Here is a 17101-nt window from a genome sequence, read left to right as displayed (position 1 = left end):
CCCAAATATCAGAACAAATAACACAACCATAAACTGCAAAGGAGTCCTTCTCAGCTAACACATTTTTGTAAATATCATCCAAACAGTATTCCAACATCTCAAAGCAAGGTGTGCCCCATGGAAACTGATCAAAAGCAACTAGGTCCTCTGCAAGATCAACATACCTTCCATCTACAGTCCTAGAAGATCCAGGAAGCACAACTTGGAGCAACACATACAATCTATTGAGCCTAAATATATCACTTTTATCTTCACTACCACTGGATTGCACCACCACTGAAGCATCTAATATTTCTGTCTCACTAACAGTGCTTCCTTTAAAAAACCTAACACGAAATTCCGAAGTGTTGTTCTTCACATCAGTGGTGTAGAATGAGTTAGCAACAGAGTTTACATTAAGACCCATAATCAATGCAACATCACTTTTCTTGAACACCAAATCTTTGTTACCAATCCGATAACAAAGTCTGCCAACTTTGTGGCTAACTATGGCACAAACAAGTGTAGTTGCTGCGTGCATGTTTTTTTGGATTTGCAAAAACTTCGAAAATAGGACTTCTTAAAATCCTCAATTTCTTCCTTACTAAATCCACCAAATAATTTTTGCATTTTATCTAATGACATTCTACCTGTCAAGTTAAGCTTCCTCATTTCTCCACCAATAATTCAAACTGTAAATGAGGGTTAGAATATGGAAATTAAAGTGAAACTAAAAATCAGGGTCAGTTAGGGTTTCCAAATTGAGGTTCACTAGGTCTTTTTTCCCCTCTAACTCCCAATTGATTTCTTTAAGTTTCGGTTACTGTGACACGTGCCAAGGTCATTTCCCGCCACTACATGTCAAACTTCATTGGGTACCCAACTTAATTTCCCGCCAAAATAGTGATGTCCATGTTGATTCCTCTATCCAGGGAATAAACATAGTCCGACCCTAGTAATATCAGCAACTCTTCTATATATTGTCTAAATAATTAATTCAAATAAGATTAAAAAAAAAAAAAAGGAAATAACTAGGTTGTTGCTTTCCATTAAATATCATGAATGGTGAAACATGCCGAAACATGGTTGCCACTAAATACCATGAAATAAACATTTGAAAATAAATAGGGGACACATGTCAATTTTCAAATTTCCCGCCAAAATAATGATGTTCATATTCCTCTATCCAATTAATAACTATTTATGGCCTTAGGACTATCAGTAACTTTCCTGTACATTGATAATTATTTATTCATTCAATTTATTGACCAAGGGTTGCATGCTTGGATGTCCTCTAATATGCATGGCAACAAATTGTTATGAATTACATTTGACAAAGGGTTAAAATTCTACATACTTGTATGTCCTCTAATATGCATGACAGCAAATTGTTACGAATTACATTGGACAAAGGGTCAAAATTCGCTTCATTTTTCAATTGGTCTTTGGCTGACTCTTGGTTTTTCTGTGTCATGATCACCATTTACGGTATATTAAGAAAACTAACCATCCCACATAATTACGTTGTCTTGTTTCCTGCAATGGTTTTATCTTTAAAACCACTCCGAAAATAACAGTGTGTAACAGTCATCTAAAATTTTATCTCTCTCACATTGTAATCTGCTTACTGTTAGCAACAATCAAGCAATCAAAAAATTTCTCTTTAATTTTTTTTTTATCAACATGCCTCTTCATAGATTCCCTAATTTGTCAGGCGGTGAAACCACTGACTATTCAAGTGATGACGAGGAGGAAATGTGGGATACTTATTCCACTGATGACTATACAGACGAAGAAGAAGAAGACGATGATGAAGGGATGTGGGACCCTTATTATGATGGAGATGCAACTGATTATATGTGGGAGGACCAAGACATGGCTGATGGTACGTACTTCCAGTTCGAGTGATGGTAGCGATGGTGATGATGGCGATGAGGATGATGAGGAGGAAGATGAGGACGAGGATGAGGACGACGACTAGGAAGATTAATGTGTAGGTTTTGTGGTCAAGTTTCTATTATGTTATGTGTTTATGTCTTGTCCAAGTTTCTAGAGATTTTGTTCCTTTTGTTGTTGATAGTTGTGGAACCAGAACATGTTTTGTTGATGATGCGTAGATTTTGTTTATGTTTTTATCCTTTGATGATGGTTTAATATATGGGTACATTTTAATTCATGATTTTTATCTTGTTATTTTTTACCAAAACCTTGTTAGTTTTGATGATGGTTTAATACGTTTTTTTTTTATGTTTTTGTAGGTTTTAATCTTAATCTCACGTTTTTCTTATTAAAAATATTTTTTTGGTAATAAAAATATGAACAATGTTAATGTAACAAGAAAATAGTCCAGAAGACCAATTTGGGGAAAAAGTAACTCTAGAGGACACTGTTTTTTATAAGTAACTCACAAGGACAAATTTTGGGGAAAAGTAACTCACGACCCTTTTACTTTTTTTAAATGTCAGTTATACCCTTCTGTGAAAATAACTCTCAAGGACAAATGACCCGGATTTAAAATAAATATTTTCCGATTTTACCCTTTCTGTCATTTTACTATGAACAATGAGTGTTCATACCTTCTGCTGGTGTATGAACAATGATTGTTCATATCCAAATAGGTGAATGTACCTCATACAATATATTGATGTATGGACATTGAATGTTCATACCAAAAGGACTATGAACATTGAATATTCATACCCAAAGGACTATGAACATCGAATGTTCATACTCAATCAATGTTCATACCCAAAGGACTATGAACTTTGAATGTGCATACCCAATCAATGTTCATACCCAACTATGAACATTGAATGTTCATACCCAAAAAACTATGAACATCGAATGTTCATACACAATCAATGTTCATACCCAAAGACTATGAACATTCAATGTTTATACTAAATACACCGGGTCGTTTAGTCTGGGTTGGCCCGTTAATTATTTCGTGTCAGGGGTATACTTGACATTTCATCTACCCAATCCATTTTTTATTTCGCGTCAAATGTATACTTAACTTTTCATCTACCCGGTCATCTACCCGATCCTTGTGAGTTACAAAAAAAAAAGTGTCATTGAGAGTTACTTTTTCGGCAATTTTGTCCTTGAGAGTCACTCCCTGTTAATGTAAACCATCCATCATAATTTTACGAATATCAATGCTTCAAAACCGCAAATGCGTTCGTGACCGTTAATTTACATCTGCTCATCTCTAAGATAATATGTGGTATATTTCCACCCACCCATCAAATCACTTAAAATCACTAAAATCTACTATCTATATACTAAAGCAGAGACCTCTAGGTTAGATTTTTCTCTTTCCTAGGTGGCACTCTAATATCAAAGCTTTTGAGTCTACTACGCTATATGCTAAAGCAGAGACCTCTAGGTTAGATTTTTCTCTTTCCTAGGTGGCACTCTAATATCAAAGCTTTTGAGTCTGGTATGCCACGTGGCACTCTAATATCAAAGCTTTTGAGTCTACTACGCCACGTGGATCTCTAATTGAAACACTTCCCACACTAATTGAAACACTTCCTACATGTAATTAATTAAGGAATACAAGTCCGAATCTGCTAAAACATAGGTCTAAAAGATCTACTTTATATTAAATTGAATATTATAATATATGAATTTAATCAAGTTATGTGATCTGTTATTTGAGAATGAGCTCAACTGGCCGGGGTTAAGCTGCTTTCTTTACCAAGCGCAGAAGGACTAGGAGATCTATCAGCAACTATATTCTCTTATGCAACGATCACAGGGGCCGGTTGAAAGCAACAACACTCGCGGAAACAGATCGGAATGCCAGCTAGAGAAGAAACAGAGTCCCGACCTCCCATAAGGGAATTGAGTTAGAAGAAATCGACTTGAAGTGCCCTTCTCAAAGCTGTTTGTCCTAAGGTTCGAAGAGCTGAGTTGCAAGACTAAGGAACTACTAGGCCAACAGGGACAACTAATATGAGAGATAGGCTTTCCCAATGTTTGGTTCTGCCACGCGGATCACTTACAATTTGGTTGCAAGTGCAAGTGCAATTTTAGTTATCAAGCAGTTTCCTATTATCAGTCAACTCGAATGCTATGTGAAGAGTCCTGCCCTTCCTTAAATTTGTTGAACTTCCAAAACAATTAGACTTTATATAGGTGAGAACCTGGAAAATCTTTGAATGCTAACAACCAATTACCGTACACTACTATCTACTATCTATATACTAAACTAGAGATCCATGTGTGTCTGAGTGGTGTTGGTAGTGTGGTGAGTGTGTGTGTAGGTGGTGGTGGTGGTGGTGCTGGTAGTCTGTGTGTGTGGTGTGGTGGTGGCAGGTGGTGTGTGTGTGTGTGTGTGTGTGTGTGTGTGTGTGTGTGTGTGTGCATATATATGGTGATTATGATTGTCAACTTTGACTCCTTGAGGAATTAGAGGGTGATGATGTCTGCATGGTATTCAAGAGGCTTCATGTACAGGGTAGTAAGTTAAATATGTCCACCATTTGGTATTCACATGGAATCATGGCACCTATATTAAAAAGCATTCCTGTATAAGTAAAGAGCTTCTTCTTTCATGATATGTTTACATGCTTTCTGCTGAGATCCATGGAACTGATGGAACCAACGTAATTTTGAATTGATCATTTTGCAGCAAAAAGTGGAATGGGAAGAGATTCATATACGAAGCCTGAATGCTTGATGAGGATGCTAAGTAAAAGTTGTTTACAATAAACACAAAGCAAAACTATATAAGGCATTATTAAGGTCTGTATTAGACGTTATTAGTCTAGGATGTATGTCTTCAGTAGCAAAGACCATGAATTTGACGTTATTAATTAGTCTAGGATGTATACCTTAAGGTCATTTTTTTATAGTGACTTGTTTTGATTTTTTTGACTATTGTTTTTTGTGTTGAAGTAACTCCGTTGTTTGCCTGGGTGTTAAGTAATTTAAATGGAATTTCTATAGCTCTAGCTAGCTTCTCATAATTCCCCACATGATCAAGTTATTTATTTCAATATTTGCTTCTGCTTCTCATCTATATTCTGAAGAAATGACAACTTGATCCTACCTAAGCTATAGAAGATCATATCCTTGAATCTGCATTGTGCCCCCAATATTAAGTTATAAAAGGTCCTCTTACATAGTTACATAACCTCAATTATAACAGCTGCAGATGCATGATCAAACACATTGGTGCTTTCCCTGAATACCAGTTTCATAGATTAAGTTAGTGCTATGTATGTATGTTGTATTCAAGAACTAACATCAACACTAGCTTTGAATGAGATTTTTGTTAAGAGACAGTTGTGTAACAATTCATGCAGTCTTCATTATATTCATACGAATGACAAAGTAAGGTCACTGTAGAATTTTAACTTGAAGCCTAGGCCCTTGCAACCCTGCTTTTGAAATTGCTCCCTAACAAATCAGCTCAAAGCAAAGATTGCAATAGAACGAACAGTTCATACAAAACTGTTCTATGCTATTACAAATTGAACATAAACAAACCAATACCAATATGACTTTCTTAACACTTTTGTTATAAACTAATGGGTACAAATTTTGATTTTAAATATTGGAATTGAAGAAGATGAGATCATTGTTATGGCCAAGTAACCGCATTGCAAGTTAAGTAATCTTTTCATCGGAACCAAAAATTGAGCAAACGAAGTTGTGTTGCCTAGCGTATGTGGCTACCAAGCCTTTCATAATGAGTCAATTAGAAAAATTGTATAACATATCATGTGAGTCACGATATCACATAATCACAAGTAGTAATAGCGAAACACAAAACAGGAGTCAATTAAAGAAATTGTATGTTTGTCCAAAAATTCAAAAATAGTCCAGACACTATGTTCTAGCTCTATCCATGTTCCATCTCCACATACAAGGAAACTAACTTTTGGAGTCTAAACTCTAAGAGAATTTATTTTTTCAAAGAGTTGTATATTGTTTATTTAGTAGAAGTGTTTCAATACATAAACAATGTTTGAATATTGAGATTTTACTACGCAAAATACCTAAAAGATGATTCTAGGACTGCCAAGGAGCGAAAGAAACTCGAGCAAAGCCAGAGGAGAGAACCCTATGAAAAAAGAAGAGAACAGTATCTCCTGTATGAAACAAGCAAACTGAACCCAGAAGGAAGAACAACCGTTTGAACAGTATCTCCAATTTCGGCATTCTTAGTATTGTGAGAATGATTATCTGACAAATTTAGTCTGAGATGTTTAACCCATCTGCAGCTTGGGTCCAGGCCTGGAAGGAGACACTGTTGAGGGCTAGAATTTGAGTTCCCAGCTTGATCAGCATGGAGAACGTGTTCCACATCCAAACTATCGGTTTTTGACGTGCTTAACTCAATGCTGTCAATCGCTTTTTCTGCAGCTACAGAAGATGGTGATTCTCGGTTAATGTCAGGCAACTCTTCTGTCATTCTACTTCCAATCTTTTGAGCCAGAGCACAAGTCTTTCCATTCATGTGCAACTGACTTGGTGGATGATAACTCGATCGAGTACGATTCATAGATTTGGTCCATGCAGATGTAATTCCTGACCTGAAAGGCATTGCAATGAACGAATTTTGAAGCTTTTCCATTCACATAAAATGAGAACTCTATCAGCTACTAGAACCCAATTATGAAAGCTTACCTATTTTTCAGGAACTATATAAGAGTCCTGCTAAAAAATATTTTGATCTTGATCGTAAGATGGTGATCTTGATCTTACCTATTCAAGTTTGATATCTACTATCTAATAACATAACTCTACGACCAACAATCCTAATGCCTATTTTTTAGGAATTATATAAAAATTCAAATCATAGTAGATATCTACTATCTATGAGAAAAAAAAATATAAAGAGTCCAAATCATAGTAACATAACTCTACGACCAACAATCCTAATAGATTTAAGATTACTTGAATGGTCTATATAAAAGGCACTAAGCATAAACAATTTATTATAACTTATGTCACCTCCTACGTGATTAATCTCCAATATCTCACTTCTCCTAATTCCCAACAACGATCAAGTTATTTTCTTCAGACTAAACAATATGGACAACTTCGGTAAAGAAATCTCAACAAGACGAAAACGACGCCGAAAAAATTCTAACATAGCTCCAACTCCTACTCCAAGTAAGCAAAGTTCAAAAGAATCACGAAGATGGAGAATTCAATGTCTACAAAACAAAAGAATCTCTTCTACAATGATGCGAGCAAACACAGTAACACAAAAAATTGGTGAATTCTACATACCAAGTTTTATGTTATTTATATAGATAGTACATAGATGAATTAGAATCATATTTATGTCACTATATATATTTTCTACAGATACTCAGTTGCCAAACCAATCTTTTGCAACGCCTTCTCACTCCATATGTCAAAATATTGTCACACAACCATTTGGTAAGTTTACTATATAAAACAATATTCCTAATTTCAGTTTACCTGGACACTACTTGATCTAATGAGAAAAGTTAAGCTTACCTCGACACTTCTGTTTTCCGAGACAAGCTTTTCTTTTCTTTTCTTCGAGGTAGTTTTTTTTTTCTTTCAAGCCGACACCATCTGTATATAAACCTATATAGCTACAATTGTTGATCTCTTCAAACTCATGGCGTTTTCAGTTACATATGGATTTGTACATTGTAGTCGCAACTAGGAGTGAAAACAAAACAAAAAAGGTAATAAAAAAGTAAATAATTAATGTATTCTTGGAGGACTTTAAATAATCAAGCACCTGGATATGAAGGGGATGCCTCATCCCCCTCTAGCTTCAAAACTGAACAAACAGCCTGCTTCGAAATATGATTCCCAAGTTCCCTTGACACTTCTGTTAGTTTCAAATCAAAACTACTCCGATAATCCTTTTTGGACGACAATATGGTAGACGGAAACATGGTAGGAGACCCCGAAAACTGCCTTCTAGGACTTGAAAAAAATGGTGAAGATCCTTGAAACCACCCCTTTGACATTAGAGGTGATGTCCCCGACCACCGAAGCATATGCCGTGTTCTCCTCTGCATTCACCAATGGCCCACATTTGTCTCCAATGGCGGTGGCTTCAACTACCCTGCCAGTTTTTGTTTCATAAGTCTCTCTTTTCCCATCTCTGCTGCCATTAGAGTTTTCTCTCTGCTCATCTTAATTAACTTCCAAGGGTCAATCTTGCATGAAAGCCAGGCTTCTTTTTCAGGGTAGATGAATCTGGTTCTTTATCAATCCTTACGGAGAACCTGATTACTTCCTGAAATAACTAGAAGTGGTTACACATACATGATCATTGTTCGCTCATCCAGTGGATGTAGTGGCCAGTTGAGGGACCCTGGAGTGGTCTGTTATGACCTGCAGATGGTCAAGTGGGACTGCTGGAGGGCTAAGTCCAAACCGTCATGACCACATGTTTAATATAGACGAAGTCCACAGTCATGCTGATCAGGTAAGCAAGGGCCCAGCTATAGGTTGTCAGAGTGAACTGATAGTCTGTTAGGACGTATAGCACACTTCCAACCAAGATGGTGGAAAGTGAGAGCCATGTTCTAATTGAAGGCCAAGGCTGATGCAAATAGAGGGCCTCCCCAATTGCAACAAAAATCGGGACTGCTGACCTAAAGGCAGCACCAACATAACTATAAGCCTCTTCCTGGAGTTGCAAAAATAATCTACTCTAGCATTCCCACTCAAATCAGCAAGCACGCCCGTTCTAAACATATCATCTTATACAAATAATCCAAGAAAAGAAAAAGTATGAACACTAAAATACTTTCTAATTCACTTTATCATCTTCCAAAATCTATTGTTATCAAGCGAGGGTTGTAAAGGATCATCCTGTAGCACCCAAGTTATCATTGGCCCTCAGGAAATTTGGACTGAAGGTAATCCTTAGCAGGAGAGGTATTCCAAGTATTGGGGTGAAGTCTTCAGTCGAATGGACATGCAAATGTATCTTACTTATGTGTGTTGTTCTTGGCTTCAAATATATTATTAGAGAAATAAAAACATGCATAAAGAAAAAAGTATATAAAAGGTGAATTTCTATATATTATGGTTTATATATTATATTTTCTACAGGTGGGACACATACACAATGGATGAATTGGACTACTTATGGAAATTATCCGGCAAATCAATTCCCATACCAATCTTTCACAACGCCTTTGCAAACTACTACAAAAACAAATCAACATGAAACTGTTGTTGATGATATGGACATCGAAAATGAGTACGTAGACTACGATGATCAAATTTCAAGTGGTGGTAAATAAAATTATCAATTTATTATAATTTTTTTTTACTGCAGTTATATACATATTAATTAATCTTATTATGTAACAGATAAGGAAAATGTAGGTTCACAAGACGAAGAAATGAATGACGATGGAGATAACAGTGAAGATACTATCACAAGTAAGTAAGATTTCCATATAACACATTCATAAATAACACTAATTAATTACAGTGAAGCATTTTGTCTAACCTAATATATCTTTTTTCAGGAAAGTTTTTTGAACCTTAGAATTTTGGTGGACCAACTTGCGTGTGCAGACATTGTGGAGCTATAATGTGGTACAAAGAAAGAACCATAAGAAGTAAGCGGCCGCTTAATCCAAAATTTTCTCTGTGTTGTCAGGATGGAAAAGTTAAATTGGCATTGTTGAAAGAAACTCCAAGATTTTTAAAACAGTTGTTAGACTACAATGGGGGACCTAGATCAGCAAAGTTTAGAGAAAATATCAGGGCGTATAATATGATGTTTGCATTTACATCAATGGGTGGCAAAATTGACAGAAAAATCAATAATGGTGGTGGACCTTACGTTTTCAAACTCGGTGGCCAAAATCACCATAAAATTGGATCTTTGCTACCAATACCTGGAACCAAACCAAAATTTGCACAGTTGTACATCTATGACACACAAAATGAAGTGGATAACAGAATAAATGCCTTGAGCGAAGCCGAGAAAAGCAAAACTTTAGATAGAGAAGTAATTGAGGGACTGATCAAAATGCTTGACAAAGAGAATGATCTGACAAAAGTTTTCAGAATGGCAAAAGATAGATTTAAGGAATCTGAATTTGTTCCCTGTCGCGATAAGATTAATCGAACGCAATGTATGACGACGCAGACAATATAATCTACCAACGGGATCTGAAGTAGCTGCCCCTAATTGTAGACGCATTTGATTTGAGCATAATCGAGGAAGAGATGTCATTGTGGACAGAGTCGGACAAGGGTTATAGAGAATACATCAGCTACAACCAAGTTTCATGGCTTTGCAATATCCATTGCTCTTTCCACACGGCAAAGACGGATACTCAGCAGCCATTGAGCACAATCAAGTGCCAGGAACAAGAACGTCAAAAAAGAGAATCAAAGATCGCGAAATTCTATGCATTCATAATTCAACAAAGAGAAAATGAAGGTCATACTGTAATTCTATGTGACCATCTCTTCAAACAATATTTGGTTGACTTATATGCATGCACAGAAGAGGAAAGGTTTTCCTATATAAGATCAAACCAAAACAAAATAAGATCCAAGTTGTACCAAAACCTAAAAGATGTCGTTATTGCACAACAGACACAACACCAAATCTCCTAGGAAAGAGGGTAGTTTTACCGTCAACATTCACAGGAGGACCAATGATATATGGTACAAAATTATCAAGATCGCTAGCCATCCAGATTTCTGATCACCGACCCTCTTCATCACTTTTACGTGCAAACTTAAATGGCCGTGAGATTGAAGAGTTCACAAAGAAAACTGGGCAAACAACTAAAAATAGAGACGAAAATAGTAGCCCGGCTTTCAAAATCAAATTGGATGAACCCGATGGATGATTTGTGCAAAAGAAAACACTTTGGAAAAGTTTGGGTGTAATATCATTTTTAAATTTATGTTTTACTAAATCTATTTTAGCTGATTTAGGACTACTAACAACATGATTTTGTGTTTTGCTTTTCGCTACATAAAAATTGATTTATAAATTATGTTAGCATCAAAAGAATACTTAACAGTAAACTATATAGTGACTGCAAGGATATCAAGAACCATTACTGCATAAAAAAATGTTCTATAATTAGGCAATATAAATAATCAATAGCAGAAAATGGATGTACCAGTTACTTGAACAAAGGCTCTGGTGTCCCTATTTTGTGGTCCTTAGGTAGAGTATCCCAGCATCTTTCTTACCCTGTCCAATTCCCCTTTTCCATCTTGAAGTGAAATTTCAGGAGGTAAATAGAGTTGTTTCATTACCTTAGATGACACAAGGAAACATACTTAGAAAATATCAAATTGAGATACAACAATATAGCATTTAGATTCAAACATTTAGCTAAAGTTTACATAACAATGGAACACTTACCATACCGTCGTCTGAAATATTCTAAAGAAGAGAAATTGTGCATTATCATAAAATCCCCCAGTTAATAGCAAAGCAACTTCATCACGCCTCTACAGACCACATGTAAAAAAAAAAAAATTGAGCAACAATAAAGAAATGATAAGCAAAGACCAAAAAAGTACAAATTAACAAAGCATAACACTCTATGTATGTACACTATCTGAATTCATATTCCTATTCATGTAGCTCTACTACAGTCCAAGTGTTTTGGCAAATACTAACACCTCATTTCATTTATTGTTAATTTGCAGCTGTCTACACGATTGAGTTTCAAAAAAGGGGACTACCACATGCTCACATTTTGTTGTTCCTTGAAAACAAACCGAAGACTGCAGCAGATATTAATAAAATTATATCAACAGAGTTGCCCAATAAAAGTGACCACATTGCTTACGAAGCAGTTTTACAATTTATGATACATGGTCCGTGTGGACATCTAGATGAGAAATGTCCTTGCATGGTAAACAACAAGTGCAAAAGCTTCTATCCGAAGGAACTTTGCAGCCAAACCACATTTGACATCAACGGATATGCCGTGTATAGAAGAAAAGATGACAAAAGGGTGGCCATAAAGATAAAGCGTCAAAAACAGTTTAAAGTTGATAACAGTTGGGTAGTTCCTCATAATGTTGACTTGGTTGTAAAATACCAAGCTCACATCAACGTCGAGTACTGTAACCAAATGAGGTCCGTGAAGTATTTGTTCAAGTACATAAACAAGGGGAGAGACAGGGGAACATTTGTTATTGAAGAGAAAAATCAGAATGGAGAGTCAAATGGAGAACAAGCTGCTCCCGAAGTCGATGAGATAAAAAGATACTTAGACTGTCGATACATTTCAGCTCCCAAAGCATGTTGGAGAATTTACGAATTTCCAATTCAATATAGATTCCCAGCAGTAGAACCCCTTTCTTTTCATCTTGAAAATGAGCAGCCCATAATATACAATGACAAAGACAATCCTGTTGTGGTAGTCAATGCAGATGGCGTGCAAAAGACAAAATTCACTGAATGGATGAGAATTAATGCGGAGAACGAAGATGCAAGGCAACTCACATATGTTGACTTTCCAACAAAATGGGTCTGGAATAAGAAGTTTAAAACATGGACAAGGAGACAATCAGGGAAGACAATCGGAAGAATTTACTATTGCCACCCAACAGCAGGGGAAATGTTTTATCTACGTTTGCTTTTGAACATTGTAAAGGGACCACGAAACTACGATGAAATAAATACCGTAGACGGCATTGTACATCCAAGCTTCAAATCAGCATGCATGGCGCTAGGATTACTTCAGGACGACGGAGAGTGGCACGATGCAATTGTAGAGGCATCACGCTGGGCATTACCTCCCTCAATAAGAGAAACATTCGTCACAATTCTACCATTCTGTGAAGTCACCAATCCATTAGAGTTATGGACCAAACACTGGAAGTTGCTATCTGAAGACATTCTATTCCGCAAAAGACAAAGGATGAACAACAATGAACTAACGCTCACTGATGGTGAACTACGAAATGATGCTCTCTATGAGATAGAAAAGATAATGAACAAGAATAACAGATCACTCAAGGAGTTCAAGAACTCAGGCTTCCCATTTCCTGACATGTCATTAAACAAAGGCGTTGAAAATAGGTTGATACATGAGGAGTTGAGCTACGATAGGGTCGCGCTTGAGAAGGAATTCTTTGAACTTCACAAGGACATAAACAGAGAGCATAAACTCATTTTTGATGCAGTCATTGAGGCGGTAGAAAACAAGTCAGGGGAGTTATTTTTCGTATACGGCTGTGGAGGAACCGGAAAAACATTTCTTTGGAAAACAATTCTAGCAAGGTTGAGATCTCAAGGGAAAATTGTCTTAGCTGTTGCATCTTCTGGAATAGCATCTCTTTTGTTGCCTGGAGGGAGAACTGCACATTCACGGTTCAAAATTCCAATTAACACAGATGAGAACTCATGCTGCGACATCAGCCAAGGAACACATTTGGCCAAGCTAATGAAAGAAACAGATTTGGTTGTGTGGGACGAGGCACCAATGAATAATAAAAACATTTTCGCAAAGATAAGACATTAAGAGATCTCGATGCAATTCACTGTCGAATTCCAATGAGAAATTGTTTGGTGGGAAGACCATGCTCTTAGGAGCGGATTTTAGACAAACACTCCCGTCATTGAGAGATCAACAAGAGAACAGTGGTGGCTGCTTCACTAAACAAATCTTATCCGTGGGATTATTGTCGCATTTGTCGCGACAACAAATATCGCCTCAAAAAGAAAGACCTTGATCCAACAAAGGTCGAAATCAATATCACCATTCACCCAATGGGTTTTAGATGTGGGAGAAGGCAAATTGCCGGTCATAGCAATCAATGAATGGGAAGAGGCAAATTGGATAAAAATTCCGATGAGTTCCTAATACCGAAGGGGATGATCCAATAAAGCAAATTGTGACAAGCACTTATCCCGATATCTTGCAAAACTACAAAGAATGAAGTACCTAAAGGACAGTGTATTTTTGGCACCAACAAATGATTGCGTAGAAGAAGTGAATGTGTTCATTCTTTCAACTCTACCAGGAGAGTCAAAGAAATATCTAAGTGCGGACTCAATTTGCCCAATCAATGGGAAAATAAGAAACCAAGACATTTTGTTCCCCACGGAATACCTTAACACACTGCAACTGTCTGGGATGCCAAACCATGCCCTCGAGTTAAAAAAAGGCGTTCCGATTATGCTCCTACGGAACATCAATATAGTGAGCTACTCCTTCATTTTATCTGTATTGAAGTCGGTTGCTTCCCATGATATTTTATCTATCGCTTTTTACGAACAGTGAGCTACTCCTTCATGCCAATGTGGATACATTCATTGTCTTTAGGTCAGCAGTCCCGATTTTTGTTGCAATGGGGGAGGCCCTCTATTTGCATCAGCCTTGGCCTTCAATTAGAACATGGCTCTCACTTTCCACCATCTTTGCTGGAAGTGTGCTATATCGTCCCTATAGTTGGGCCCTTGCTTAGACTATTGGAAGCAACCATCTTTCTTTGGAAGTGTGCTTCAATACGATAAAAACCGACTTCAATACAAAAAAAGTTTAGACATGGTGCCGATAGATGAGCATGTAAGTACAAGTATTTTAGAAAATTGCAAATATTAGATACATGAAATTTTATGATCTGACAATTTTAAAATCTAACAGGGAGATCAGATACATGCAAAAATCCCAATTTCCTTTGTGCTCAAATATAAACCACAGCTGAAGGAGATGCAAATCTACTACATGGAAGAGTTTTCTACATTCAAAATATATGAAAAAGTGACATACCGTCCCGTCAATCATGACTACATCATTATGCTCAATTGGAATACGATCTTGAAGCCATCCAAAAAAGTAGATATACAGTTTCCAAAACAGCTATTTAACTTCACAAATTTTTCTGAAGTGTCATCAAGAAAAGACAACATACACCTAACAGGTAAATACTACATCTACATTCACTAAAACAATAAGTACTCAACTTAATTGCTATGTCATAACACAATTCTATTTCAGTGTCTACAGATGTCATCGGATTAGTCAAAACGTGGACACAACCAATAGAAAAACTGAAGAAAAATAAAAATAAAACTACCATGATGAAAATATATTTAATAGATGAATGGTAAGTCTTCCAAATTGACAGCTTATTATACAACATAATCAGCCTTTGTACTAACTAAAAATTGTTTAAGTGATTATTGCAGGAACTCTTCTATAGCGGTAACTATTTGGGGTGAGAATGCAAACAATGTCAAAGATTGGATAGTTCAAAACACTTCAAGGAGAACTGTATTAATAATAAGTTCAACATCCATTAGTTACTTTAACGGTACGTTATATCAATACATTTATTCGTTTATAACTGAAATATTATCTAAAATTAACTTTATATGATAGGAATGTATTCTCTTTCTACAACATCGACGACAAAAATATACCAGGATTCAGAAATTCCAGAATTTACCGTTCTGAAAAACAGGTACAATCAAATAGAACTATCACAAAGTAATAATTAATCAGTTTAATAGAAATAAAACTGGAAAAAAAAAAAAAAAAAAAAAATAGTCCAATGGAAGTCAAAATACAAGAAGAGCAAATGAAGACATCGAAAACTACCGAAGAAGTAATGACCCAAAACAGGAGGTGTTTGTCCGAGATAACAAATTCTGTGACAGATCTTTTTTCAGACGTAAGTTACTTCTTCTTATGAGCTACTTACAAAAAATAAAACAATACAACGTTTAATGACTTATTACTTTGCAGGAAAAGTACTTCACATGCAAGGCATCCATAACAAAAGTGATGCACGAAAACGGTTAGTATTACAACGCTTGCCCAAACCCCAACTGTGGAAAGAAGTTGAATATGAACGCAGGAGGATATGATTGCACAAAACATGGTGTCGTGGACCCAATTCAAAAGTAAGTCTCTTTGATCAAGTATCACTTACAATATATGAAGCATGGTATATCAACTAAACGTACACTAAATTTCAAGGTACATCCTAAAGTTTGATATTGAGGACAACACATCCACTGCAAGGGCAACTGCATTTGAAGAAGTGGCATCAACTTTAATGAAAAAGAGCGCAGCGGAATTAATCACAATGGATTCAAAGGTAGATTATTTATACACAAATTGCCAACTAATATAGATAACATCCAAAATTATGTTAACTGGTCGTTGATATATCTTTATAGGAGAATGGAACAGAGTTTGCTGAAAAGGAATTTAGGAAGTTGATTGGCCATACGACTATATTCCAGATAAGAGTCACAAAATTCAACAAAGAACGAAACAATAATTCACTCACTATTTCTAAAGTCTTTTCACTTCACAGTGACTACTACAACGGAGAAGAAAATCCAAAGGTACAATCCATATCTGTCATTAGAACAATTACTACAGTTTAAGTTTGCTTTATTTTGTGTAACATAATATAACAATACAACATCTTTATACTATTTTTTTTTCAACAGATTTCACATCGTTCAAAAGTGCATTTGGATGGAAGTGTCACAACCATCACTGAAAATTCAAACGAGGGAGAAGACGACCAACCACCAAACAAGAAAGTTTGCAAAACAAGTGAAGACAAACAAGATTAATAATTTACTAGCAAAATTATATTTTTAATTTATACTTGCCAATGCAACAGACATGGATATTATTAGCATACATTAGTCCGTTATTGCAATAGAATGTTTCTACCTTTTTATTTTTTACTAAAATTATTCTTCTGTATATATTATTGTTATTTCAATCAGATGCATAAGTGGAAAGTATGCAATGATAGATGAAGTGTAGTTAAAGCAAGCAAAAGTTATAACAAAGATCAAAGTAGCCAATTTGGGCTTAGTACAGTATTAATTTGGTCTTGATATACTGATGCCAGAATCAATGCGGCCTATGCTCCAGGGGTGAACCCCAAGAAGTGGAAGTGGCTGAGCAAGGACCCTGTATGCAAAGGTTTTAACCGAAAAACCTCCATCTTTTGATGCTTTCCATTGCCAAGAATCACATTGGTCGGTTAGGGAGACATGTTGGAGGAGAGATGTTAGGTTAGTGTACCTATATCTTTATGATGATTTCAGAATAAACCTTTAACTCATTCTCATTGCAAACCATGGTGATTCATTGCCAAGAACCACATTTGCAAACCATGGTTTTTGTTT

At 36.1% G+C, this 17101-nt stretch overlaps 1 protein-coding gene across 1 annotated transcript; it reads left to right on the top strand.

The window, feature by feature from the left end:
* The first annotated feature begins 11840 nt into the window (after positions 1 to 11840).
* Positions 11841 to 13460, top strand: LOC147522613 (uncharacterized). The gene has a single exon (XM_086568129.1). It carries the CDS (start codon positions 11841 to 11843, stop codon positions 13458 to 13460), a length of 1620 nt encoding a protein of 539 aa, XP_086424255.1.
* The last annotated feature ends 3641 nt before the right edge of the window (positions 13461 to 17101 follow it).

The sequence above is a fragment of the Coptis chinensis genome, chromosome 1 (assembly GCF_015680905.1).
Source record: "Coptis chinensis isolate HL-2020 chromosome 1, ASM1568090v1, whole genome shotgun sequence".
NCBI classification, from domain to species: Eukaryota; Viridiplantae; Streptophyta; class Magnoliopsida; order Ranunculales; family Ranunculaceae; genus Coptis; species Coptis chinensis.
The sequence above is the reverse complement of the archived record's forward strand: the minus strand, read 5'-3'. Positions and strand labels throughout refer to the sequence as shown.